The sequence below is a fragment of the Centroberyx gerrardi genome, chromosome 11, assembly GCF_048128805.1.
Source record: "Centroberyx gerrardi isolate f3 chromosome 11, fCenGer3.hap1.cur.20231027, whole genome shotgun sequence".
Taxonomy (NCBI): Eukaryota; Metazoa; Chordata; class Actinopteri; order Beryciformes; family Berycidae; genus Centroberyx; species Centroberyx gerrardi.
In genome coordinates, this window is record NC_136007.1 from 8,102,077 (window position 1) to 8,114,033 (window position 11,957).

An 11,957-nucleotide genomic window follows, 5' to 3' on the forward strand; every position below is an offset into this window, starting at 1 on the left:
AGGAATGTCTGTTTTCATCAGTTTCCCTACCTACAGCATAAGCAGTTGCCCAGTTTTGTACCAAATCACATCCAACTACTTCCAGTGGGGGGTCTCTGGGACAAAATAGGGGTCCGTCGCTTAATGTGTTTCTATTTCGGGTGCTTTGACATGAAAATATATGGAAACCCCTGGTCTAGAGCACTGCATACTGAAAAGGGAAACTCTCCTCACTTGTAATGCGGGGGAACGGTTGAGAGCGGATAGAGAGATTTGATGGAGAAAATTAGAAACGTAAAGAAATAAAGAGAGATGGAGAAAGAGAGAGGGAGTGAGAGAAAGTGTAAGTCCTCCCATATGGTTTGGGTTTGGTTTGGAGTCAGTGTAGCTGATGCAAAGTCAAAGTGACGCCTATCGGGTCCGGGACAGCTGTATTAGCAACAACAGAGATTTAGAAAAGTCATTATAGGTCATTTGGCATTCTTGTCCACATGAGTTGGCTGAGCACACAGCTGAGCTCTCCCAGCCCCTGTAACCCCGCCCCCCTCCCCCTCCCTACCCCAGTTTGGGGAAGCATTACAGTAATGTGATTACTTTTCCAGCAAGGAGTAGTGCAACAAATCAGTATTTCAATGTCAACATAATACTTAAATATCAGATTGAAGTTGAAATATCAAAAAACTGTATCCCACCCCGATCCAATGATGTTTTCATCACAAGTCCCTGTTGCTAAAACCAGAGGTGGAAAGTAACTAAGTACTTTACTTAAGTACAGTTTTGTGGTACTGGCACTTTACTTGAGTATTTCCATTTTGTGACACTTTATACTTTTACTCCACTACATTTCAGAGGGCAATACTGTATGTTTCACTCCACTACATTAATCTGATGGCTGAAGTTACTAGGTACTTTGCAGATTAAGGTTTTACATGCAAAACATACAATAAACTCATGAAATATGTTGCATTGTTAGAGTTTAAACTCATAAATCATTTAACACTCTGAAAGGGACCATACTTGATATTTAAGTACATTTTACTGCTAATCCTTTTACTTAAGTACAATTTTGAAAGCAGGACTTTCTCCATTATGGTATTGCTACTTTTACTTTTTACTTTTACTTTTAAATGATTTGAGTACTTTTTCCACCACTGGCTAAAACAAGACCTAGACCAGTTGAAAGTTGTTGAAAGTTCATCCTCTCAGTTAAAGCTTGTGTAGATGAGAAATGGTAGCAAATATTTTCTGCTGGTGGAAGCATTCCTACCACTGACTGATGAGCAAAAGAGTGCCAAGAACATTGGAAATCAACGCTCCTTCATTAGCAGGAGAGGAAACTGGGTTATCCTGATTTCTGAAGGTAGGAGAGGATGCAACCACCAGTTTAAGAGGTGTAAGGTTAAGAGGAAAGTAAACTGAGTAAAGTGGCAAATTAGGCTACCGCTCCTTAAACCAAAACTCCTTAATTGTATCCCTGAAATGTCCTTCATTTCTCAATTAACATTAATAATGTTTATGTTAATAAACATTAATTATCCATTAAAAATAACAGCTTTAAAAAAAATAGTAAGGGTTAGTATTTTTAAGGGATTTGGGTTGATTCATGGGGATCTAGTAATTAGGGGATTTTTTTATGCCTTTTGTGCATGGTTTACAGGATTATTAATGAGTTATTAATGGAAAGTTCCTGTCTTCCAGAATTTTTCATTATTAGAAACTAAGGAGTGAAAACATTTAGGTGGTGTTTAAGTGGGTTTTGATGGAGTCTCCACTTCTTTAACTAATTTTAAGGGGATTTTGCATGTTTTAAGGGATGAATTAATGTAGATGTAAGGTTGTGTGTTTCTTTTACAAGCAACAGGCCCGACTCTGCCCACTATAAAGCCCTCCATTCATCTCCCCATTAAGCCCACCCCACTGAGTGTGCGCCTGCAAACCATTAACAACCAGCACAACATGACCGACTATGAGGCTGTAACCACTTTCTTGGGGCAATGGGGACCTTTCCAGCAGAGGGTGTTTTTCCTGCTGTCTCTGAGCATCATCCCCAACGGTTTCTCCGGTTTATCAATCGTCTTCCTCGCCGATACACCGTCCCACCGCTGCCTCGTCCCGGCCAGCGCCAACCTCACCGCGGCGTGGAGAAACAGCAGCATCCCACTGGAGGAGGAGAGCCGCGGCGGGGCTTTTGCGCCCAGCAAGTGCTCCAGATACAAACTTGATGTGATACAGAGTTTTTCAGAGCGAGGCTTGCTCCCGGGGATCGATGTCAACCTGTCTGATGTGCAGCAGGAGGGCTGTTTGGACGGGTGGGAATATGACCGGAGCATGTACATTTCCACTATTGTATCCGAGGTGTGTAACTGGGCTTGCAGCCTCTTCCAGAGATTAGCTTTTTCTTTCTTTGATTATGCAACTACTAATGTCCATTATGCTGAGCCATGCTGAATAAAATCACACATTCTTCAGAGCATTAGAAATAGGCTATCCTATGTTTCAAAATCTACAAAGCTGTCCAAAAACTCAGTAAACATGAATATTTGGGCGAGAATAACAGGACTATTCACCTGCATTATTAAATTGTAAACAGGATTATTAAATTTGTATTTCTCTTTAAGAGGAATAGCGAGGTGGCAGTAAACTGACTAATGTCCAATGTTACCCAGCCATCTAGTTTTCAACTATATAGTCCCTGGGCATGATGTTTAAAAAAACCCATTAAAAAACATGAAAATGACAATAAAAGTGTTATTTAAAGGAAGGTACTGTATTTTCAGTATTCAAATATATTTTGGACACTGGAAATACATTTTCTTCCTTTGTGCAATTATATAGTAGGCTATTAGTATAATATATTTTGTGTGTGTGTGTGTGTGTGTGTGTGAGAGAGAGAGAGAGAGAGAGAGAGAGAGACTGTTCAGAGGTTTAGGTCAAGTGGAAGAAGCTGCTTTTGATGCTTCTTCATCCATACTGATGTAGGTGTGTGTGTGCTTGTGTTTTGCAGTGGGACCTGGTGTGTGATGATAAGTGGAAAAACCCGCTGACCTCCTCTCTCTTCTTCTGTGGAGTTCTCACTGGCTCCTTCATTTCAGGACAGCTGTCTGACAGGTTATGACTTTGACTCAGATAAATCTAACAAAAGATGATGAACTACAGCTGTTTACACACTCTTTAAAAGTGTCACTATCTTCACATCCATGTGTCCAGTTTGGGACCGCACACATCTGCCTTACTTTTCAACACGTTAATTATGATAGTTTGCGTCAACATGTGTTGCATTTAAAGTATGTGGTTTTGAAGAGTAACAAAAATGTGTGTTGTCCCAGACTAGATACACAATACGTGCTCTGTATATATAAATATTCCAAATATCATCGTCAAAACTTGCATGGAGATAAAATATAAAATAGTGCTACAAAAGAAATGATCAATTGACCAGTTTTACATATAGAACCTATACATTAAGCTTTTGCAAGAATAGTATAGTTTTACCAAGTTTGATGAGGATTATTTTTGAGGCATTTGTACTTTATATTGCAGTTGAGACAGACAAGAAATGGGAGAGATGAGAATGCACAAAGGCGATAAGGGTCCCAAGCTAGTAGGTCCATGTGGAACAGCCTTAGCGGCCAAAACCACGGGTGAATGTTGAAGAAGTGGCAGCAGCGGCAATTCCTCTAATGTCCAATACGGGCCGGCTCCAAAAAGACTCCAAACCCGGCCCAAATACAAACTGTGTCGCAGGCTTAAGAGTTTGTCCCCAATTAACACTCACTCAGCTGGAGAGCGCGGCTCAGCTTATCTGGGGGTGGGACGATCTGCTTATCTCACGATACGATTCAATACGCAATATGGGGTTCACGATTCAATACAACCACGATACGACGTAATAAATAAAGGTTCAATGACAACAAAGTCTGACTGTGCAGAGTCATGTTTATTTCTGAGACACAAATCTTTTGAGCAATGGCATTGGCTCGCTAGAATGTAAACAATTTAAAAATGTTATTAAAAAGAATGAATTTTGATGGAGAGCTTGTGAAATTGTGATGGGCAAGTCGTCTCATTTGTGATTACTGTAGCAGAATAAAATGTAGTTAATATCACGATTTATTTTTCTGCCCCAGGATACATATTGTCACATTTTTGTATTGCGATATTGAATTTCCATATATTGTCCCACCCCTAATATTAGTCACAACACCACTTTTATATGAGACATTCATGCTAGCAAAGACAAAATCAAAAGCACATTCTTGATTTGCACGAGGGATAGTATTTCTACAAGAGAAGTGAAGTTCACTGACCTCTCCAACTCTATTATAAGATATAATGCTTACCTGGTGACTCACCTATGCTGGTCTTTTTTTTAATCTTTTTGTCCTCTTCAGGTTTGGGAGGAAAATAGTGCTGTTTGCTACCATGGTGGTCCAGACACTATTCACACTCATCCAGGTCTTTTCTCCATCCTGGGCTGTGTTCTGCGCCATGTTCTTTATCGTCGGGTTGGGACAAATCTCTAATTATGTGGCTGCGTTTGTATTAGGTATTTTAGGCATTTTCAGATGTATTTAGTTGCTCATTCATTCATGATAATACAGGAGGAAGCCTACATGCCTGTGTATTGAAACTCTCTCTGTCTTTTGTGCTAAGGGACAGAGATATTAAACCCACCCGTGCGGGAGGTTTTCTCCACTGTGGGTGTGTGTGTGTTCTTTGGTGTGGGCTACATGCTGCTGCCGCTGTTGGCCTTCCTCATCAGAGACTGGAGGATGCTCCTCCTCGCCCTGTCCATGCCCGGCTTCCTCGGTGTGCCTTTGTGGTGGTAGGTAGGTGTGTGTTTGTTGTGTGAAACCAGTGAAACCAACACTAGCCACCATGCCTGAACAGACAAAGAAAAGAGTGACACCTACAGAAACTCAAACTTCATCAATAGAAAATCCAGGGAAAGAGATGGGGGCAGCGTCATAACTTTTTAGAGGGGCCCTGAATTTCTCGTAGCACCCCTGCCCATAATCACAGAACCACCTCACAGGTACTTTTGCTACATTTTATTTTCTGTTCCAGGTGATTGAACCTCTCTTTCTCTCTCTGTCCGCTCTGTCCCATAATGAGGCAGGTTCATCCCAGAGTCTCCTCGCTGGCTGCTCTCTCAGGGAAGAGTGGAGGAGGCGGAGGCCATACTGAGAGATGCTGCTAAGAAGAACAAAGTCCAGGCTCCACAGGTCATCTTTAGTGCTGTGCAGGTGAGATCCTTACTGTCTCCCCCTCACTGATCAGTCAGGAATTATCATATGTGGGTTAAACAATAGCGTTTGTTTTAACCTGTTTGGAGTATTGGATGGGTGGAGTTTCCTGCATCAGGACAATTAAGTGTGTGACGGCAATGACAGAAAAGTATGCCAAATTGACTGTCAAATACTTTCCTTTGATTGTTTGAACTTTCTGGAGCTCATTGTAAAACAAACAACAGCCATTTGGCACCTAAGCAGATCATAAATAAATGAAACTAGAAAGTATTTTGAAATACTGGAACAACATGCTTATTTATTGCTTATAATGAGAGAGAATAATTTAATTATTTTGATGTCATTCATTTACTCATAACTGCAATCTCATTGTACGCAGATCAAAATTGTCAGTGTTAATTTAACTTTGAGAGCGTGACAAAAATCAACACAATGCCAGTCTCTGTATAAGTCCACACAGTTAATTTAGCACTTTTTTGATAGTTTTGAACAGCCGCCCCAGAGCCAAATCAACTCCACTCAACACTCGTAAACATAAATAATTGTCACTGAAAAATCAACACTAATGATCAGTACATCTAGGTATACAGTATAAATTAATTCAGACAAGAAGAACAAAATCATGGTATTAATAGAGTGTCTTCCTCTCAGATAATGTTAGCGGACTATTTTTCTGTCACTGCTCTCGTCATACTAGCAGAATCTTAATATTCACCTGAATATACTGTAGATCACTTACCTACTCCTCGTTTTGTCATATGCCGGTACACACCTGCTTCTCTGCTGGAGCTTTAGTTCTTATGTCATATTAATAAGTCTTTTTGATTCCTTAGTTCCTGGATATCATCAGAATGAAAGGGAGCTATGAATGAGAATGAATGTTTCAGGGTTCACCGCTCAGTGTGATGAAATCATTCATATCTGAGTGAACACCGATCTGTACGGCGGCAAATGGGGACTGTGCCAAGATTCACTCTGCCAACAAACACCCCACTGTTGTTAGAATGGGTTGCCAAATTGTCCGACCCTCTATTCCCCAGATACTTTTTTTTTATGATTGATTCCTCATAACGCGTCAATTAAGAAGTGAACCACAGTGCAGTGGAATATCTGAGTGCATTTACCATCACTTTCACAAGCTCTTGCTTCTTGTCATGTCAGTTGTACTGTAGTATATTATGCTGTGGATTTCATGTCTTTACTTGCATTATCTTAAAATTAGAATTTTGTTTGTGTATGTACAGTATATGTGTGTGTTGGGTGAAAATTGGAAAACTGGACGAAGAACCAAGGAAAAATTGTAAAGATCTGCTTGTTGACATGAGGTTTGATTGCTCAAAATCAAGATCTGTTGCTTTTTATAATTGCATTCTGTTAAATTTTTCATGTTCGTCAAAATTGCAAGGTGGTTCTATCAGGATCCATTCATCTTTTTATGTTCGCAAGATTTAAACAATCTTGGGGAAACTTACTGTTTCAAACTTACTGTAAAATGCATCCATCCATCCATGCTGAGGCCACACTGCCTTCACTCCATGCTTCCATTCATCCAGCCTGTTTGACACATGACCTTTGACCTGTCAACTTTCTCTCTGGAAGCAAAACTGCTATTTCACCTCCTTTTCATATTTCCTCTGTGTAAACACAGATGCCTCTCGCCCCCCGCTCAGCTTTCCTCCTTTGAAACTGACAGTGGGTCTTCAGCATGGGTTAGAAGGCGTGTAGATGGAGATTGTGGTTGTGAATCAAAATCACTTTTGATTGTAATCGACAGTGAATGTACAGAAAAATGATTTGGTGACACTGGCACAGAGGCATAACACATTACGCTGTACATACTAGTGGCACACATGACATAAGGATAACAGGACAACAGGATGTGTATGTGGGTGTAGCAGGGTAAGCATTTTTTGCTCCCTTGATCTGATTTATAGAGGCATTTTGGTCATTTTCGGGTCAATTTTATACATTTGCAATGCATATTGGCAAATAAACACTCAATTTGTACCACAAAGATTTGTTTTAACTTCTTGACCACTGCTGGAAACACTCTCTGTCCCCAACTAGTCCATCTTCCACCCCTCGATTGTTGAGTTTTTAAGATACTGGACAGCAGTTGCATTCAGGCATGAATATTTGACAACTCGAATAAAATGTGAACAGGGAGAAATGTAAAAAAGGCTATTCCTAATTATCGGGAGCATTTTTTGCCCCCCTCATTTTTAATTTCACAGGCATTTTATGAATTTTAAAGGGAATTTTTGCCCTCATTTCTAACCCTGGTGTGTAGGTATTTGGGTACACGAGTGCATGTATTGTGTGCAAATGCATAATATGTGTGCAATGGACAAATTGTCTCTGGTCGACCTGTTCTGCCCTGGCTTCTATCTAATTAGATGGTTTCCAGATAGATGGCTGTGCCTGTAACTTGTTTGTTGTCACACGTGTTCTGCTGTCCCACAGAAAGACCTTCAGTCCGAGAAGAGGGAGGCCCACAACATCTGTGATCTGCTCCGTTCTAGAAACATCCGCTGGGTCTCTGTCACGCTGTGGCTGGTCTGGTGAGTTCCTGCTGCCCCCTGTGACCCCCACATCCAGCACAGTGACCCTGCACACACACACACACACACACACACACACACACACACACACACACACACACATGCACACAGATATGCAGGCATGCATGTACACAACACACACACACATGCATGCACAAGTACACACACACACACACACACGCACACACACACACACACATTGCACACACTTCCAGACCCCTCATGCATCACCTCCACCCCCTGCCAACCCATTTAACTAATAACAAATAATGATCTGTCGGACGCTCTGAAGCCTGCAACTAAGATCAAAATGGAGTTTTATGTAACTGCACAGTATGGATTCATTCCCACTGTGCTGACTGTCCTGTTGAATCTAAAAACAGATGCAGTTTCATTTGTTCGTTTCAGTTTGTGATATCCATGATTAAAAAACATTTACACCTACTCTTACAGAATGATTGCTGGCATGAAAGTAAAAGGGGAAGAAGGGAAGAAGCCTAAACAGGGAATGCAGACAAGCTGAGCATAGGTGGGAGAGCACTAAACTGCATGTCCTTTACTAGTTGAAGGACTTACTAACCTTGTACAAAAAAAACAAACGACTTAAGGATGCAAGAGCCAAACATTTTTCTGATCTAATGCCTGCCAATCAGCCCAGCTCAAGGTTTCTATTTAGTACAATATAATACAGACATCACCTGTAACGCTGTGCAGTTTAATTAAGTATTCAATGACTTTAGTGTTGATATATACAACAATATGTGATTGGAAAAATTTACGAAATATGCTTATTCATATCAGTGGTGTACTTCAGTTTCTGCTTGTGTATTTAGAGGCTATGGGCTTGATTTCACACTTTTGAATAAAAAAACGCAACTAAAACTGAACTGGCAACCGGTGTGGACTACATAAAATGGCTTGTTGCTGATTGGTTAATAATTGTCTCCCCAGGAACATCCTGACTATCGCCTACTTCGCTCTTTCTCTGAACACGTCGAACCTTCACGGCAGCGCCTACTTCAACTGCTTCCTGTCGGCGGTGATAGAGCTGCCAGCCTACGCTCTGTCATGGCTTCTGTTCCGCTGCTGCCCCAGACGGCTGAGCCTCTTCTCAACCCTCTGCCTGGGAGGGCTGGTGCTGCTCCTCATACAGCTCATACCAGAAAGTATGACACTTTAGAATAACACTGTGTTAATATAGCATTGATGTTTGCCTTTCTTTCTTTCTTTCTTTCTGTAGTAGAGAAAGTCAGGTTCAAACATGCTGAAATTTGGCAGTTTAATATTTCCTTGCTCACATGCAAATATATACCACTTTACTTTTTTCACATTTTTAATGACATCCAATGGTAAAAATCATGCTACTGAAATTGCCATCTGCTATTGGCTGATCTTCGGTGCCAGGTGATGTCACCTTCTATAGAGTACAACAGGTGGTGACATCACCTGGCACAAAAGATCAGCCAATAGCAGGTGGCAATTTCAGTAGCATGCTTTTTACCATTAGATATCAGGCTTTCCACAGATTTGGGTTTGGGGTTTAGTTCCTCTTTAAGGTCCTCTCCTCATTCCAGCCTACATCCAATCCACCAAGCAGCACTAATGACTTTTGTTGTTGCACCAAAAGACAATACTCATTCTTCTAGAGACAAGGACTTTGTAGGACATGACCAAGCTGAGCCATCATGATAGGCGGGAGTAAATCACCTACCAAACCACATAACATTGATTTTGGATGCATTCTAAACAAGATTCCTTTCATTAAAAAATACTGTATTTCTCCTTCCACCACTAATGGAAAAGCCTTGTTCTTCAGACCGCACACATTCGGTACTTCACATGGGAGTGTATAGAGTAGTTATATTTAACTGGCAAACCCATCTAAAGCACTAACCATTCAATGCTACGTTCTCTCTAGACCTGATTTCCCTTGCCATCGCACTGGAGATGATCGCGAAGTTCAGTGTGACGGCAGCGTTTGCTATCGTCTACGCCTACTCAGCAGAGCTCTACCCCACTGTACTGAGGAACACAGCTGTAGGCGCCTGCTCCATGGCCTCCAGATTAGGCAGCATCTCTGCCCCATACTTCATTTACTTAAGTAAGGAAACTTCTCTCTGTCTGGAATGTAATACGCTTGCTTAACCACAGACGTTTGTCAATATGAACGTGCTTGACATGCTTGCATAACTGCTGTGAATGATGATGAACTCTGGCACCCACAAGCTCCCATACAGCGGCTTTTTTTTATCCACATCACGGTGGGACAAAAGTTTAACAAATTGCAACTCTGGCCACTTGCCTGCGTGTTCATGTGTCATGCACCATTGGCACACTTGTTTTGGCTCATTAACCTCCTCTTGTATCCTGTTCTCTGTTTTTTCTCTATCTTTGCTCTACTATCTCTCCTTCACTTTTCCTGGCATCTCATCCATTTTTAAAAGTGATCGTTTCTGCTTAATTGATGGTGTAGTACAGTAGAGAGTAGCACTAGTAGAATGAAATCAAAGATTGGTTAAGAGAGTGTTTTAGATCCAACAAAGGTCATGAGTGGAATTCGGACCCATGACATTGCGAGTAAATGGTATGTGCTTAATTTCACTTCACTTTATCCACTCATTTCCTTTTCTCTGTCCAACTCTCCCTATTTGTTTTTGGCTAGAGCGCTTGACATTGACCTTCTTCTCTCTCTTTGATTTCCTTGGCTTTAACCTCACTCCCTTGAAGTCACTCCCACCAACTTACACTCCCTGGTATATTTTGACTTTTTTTCTTTGAGGGGAAAAAAGAAAATATAAGATAAATTAATTATACCGTAAAACTAGCCCGGGCTTTTATTTGCTTCAAACACTGAACTCAACCGGCCTATATTTGGGACAGGCGTCTATATGGGACAGGCCTTTAATTCCTAAAACTCTTGCTCAGCAAAGATGGGAAATACTATCAAATTGTTTATTTACCGGTAAACCGGTATGAATATTACTTGTATAAAAATTAGGCTATCGAATAACATATCAATTACGAATCATTCATTTGATCTTGCTCCGAGAGACAGCACATCTAGGCCAACCTCATGCACTGAGAGAGAGAGAGAGAGAGAGAGAGAGAGAGAGAGAGAGAGAGAGAGAGAGAGAGGGAGAGAGAGAGAGAGAGAGACGTATCAAAATACCGGTAGCCTACCTTAGAAAGCCCTGTTACCGTCTTCCTCGGACAGACGTTGAAGTTCAAAATGTCTTGCTGCTGCATCTGAGTTTTGTTCAGCAAATTTGACAACTGACAGCTTGAATTTCAGGGCGTACTTTTGTCTCTGTGCCACCATGGCGATCAGCAAATGTGACTGACGTTTGAATGCAAGTAAAAAAAAATAAACTGGCAACCGGCTTCTAATTGAGACCGGCCTTTTTTGTCAAAACGTGTAGCCACAACTGGCCAGTAAAAGGGACCGGCGTCTAATTGGGACTCGGCTTTTAATTGAAGTTTTACGTTAATTCATAAAATGTATGTTTTATATTTTTGATAATTTCTAACAGGTAGCTTCAGGACACATATTCTATTGATTATTAATCATGCACTACCATAGGACTATCAAAGTTTTCATGCAAGTCAAAGAAACTGATTTATTACTTCAATATTCTATTTACCACAGTGTATGGAAGTCAATTGAATGACTGGTGAGAGAAGCTGTTTCATTTCTCAATTGAGTTGCGCAGCCATTGCTAACAAAAGCTAACAGGAGGCTGGTGCCTTTTGAGAAATAACAACAAAAGAACAAAAAATGACACCAGCATGAAAACATTTGTTGTCCTAAGAGTAGGCTTGACTAGTCATCAATAGGAAAGCCTTCTAAAAACACCTTCCTGTAGAACCGAATGTAGAACCGTTCTTTAAAATTTAGTGGACCCCAAGTTGGAACAATGCGTCGACGCATCCACCTCGCAACACCAAACTCCCTTTTTAGACGCTCCAATACCTTTTGTCTCACCGCTTTTAACGAGAGTACGGGTGCCATTCGAACCCGGGCTGTTTTTCACCCTCTCCTTTCTTGGTGTGCTTGCCGCAGGAAGCTATTCCGTTTCACTGCCGTACATCCTGATCGGAAGTCTTACCGCTCTGTCGGGGTTGCTGAGCCTCCTGCTGCCTGAGAGCTTTGGAATGCCTCTGCCTGACA

The 11,957-nt window shown here is 41.2% G+C and overlaps 1 protein-coding gene across 1 annotated transcript in view; it reads left to right on the forward strand.

The window, feature by feature from the left end:
* The first annotated feature begins 1,935 nt into the window (after window positions 1-1,935).
* Window positions 1,936-11,957, forward strand: part of slc22a21 (solute carrier family 22 member 21) — a 10,529-nt gene continuing 507 nt past the window's right edge. Inside the window, exons 1-9 of the mRNA XM_071906710.2 lie at window positions 1,936-2,334; window positions 2,984-3,087; window positions 4,371-4,525; window positions 4,633-4,804; window positions 5,099-5,225; window positions 7,692-7,789; window positions 8,741-8,955; window positions 9,708-9,890; window positions 11,850-11,957. The exon at window positions 11,850-11,957 is cut by the window's right edge and continues 28 nt beyond it. Of these exons, the coding sequence (XP_071762811.1) occupies window positions 1,936-2,334; window positions 2,984-3,087; window positions 4,371-4,525; window positions 4,633-4,804; window positions 5,099-5,225; window positions 7,692-7,789; window positions 8,741-8,955; window positions 9,708-9,890; window positions 11,850-11,957 (1,561 nt within the window). The remainder of the gene's footprint in view (window positions 2,335-2,983; window positions 3,088-4,370; window positions 4,526-4,632; window positions 4,805-5,098; window positions 5,226-7,691; window positions 7,790-8,740; window positions 8,956-9,707; window positions 9,891-11,849) is intronic.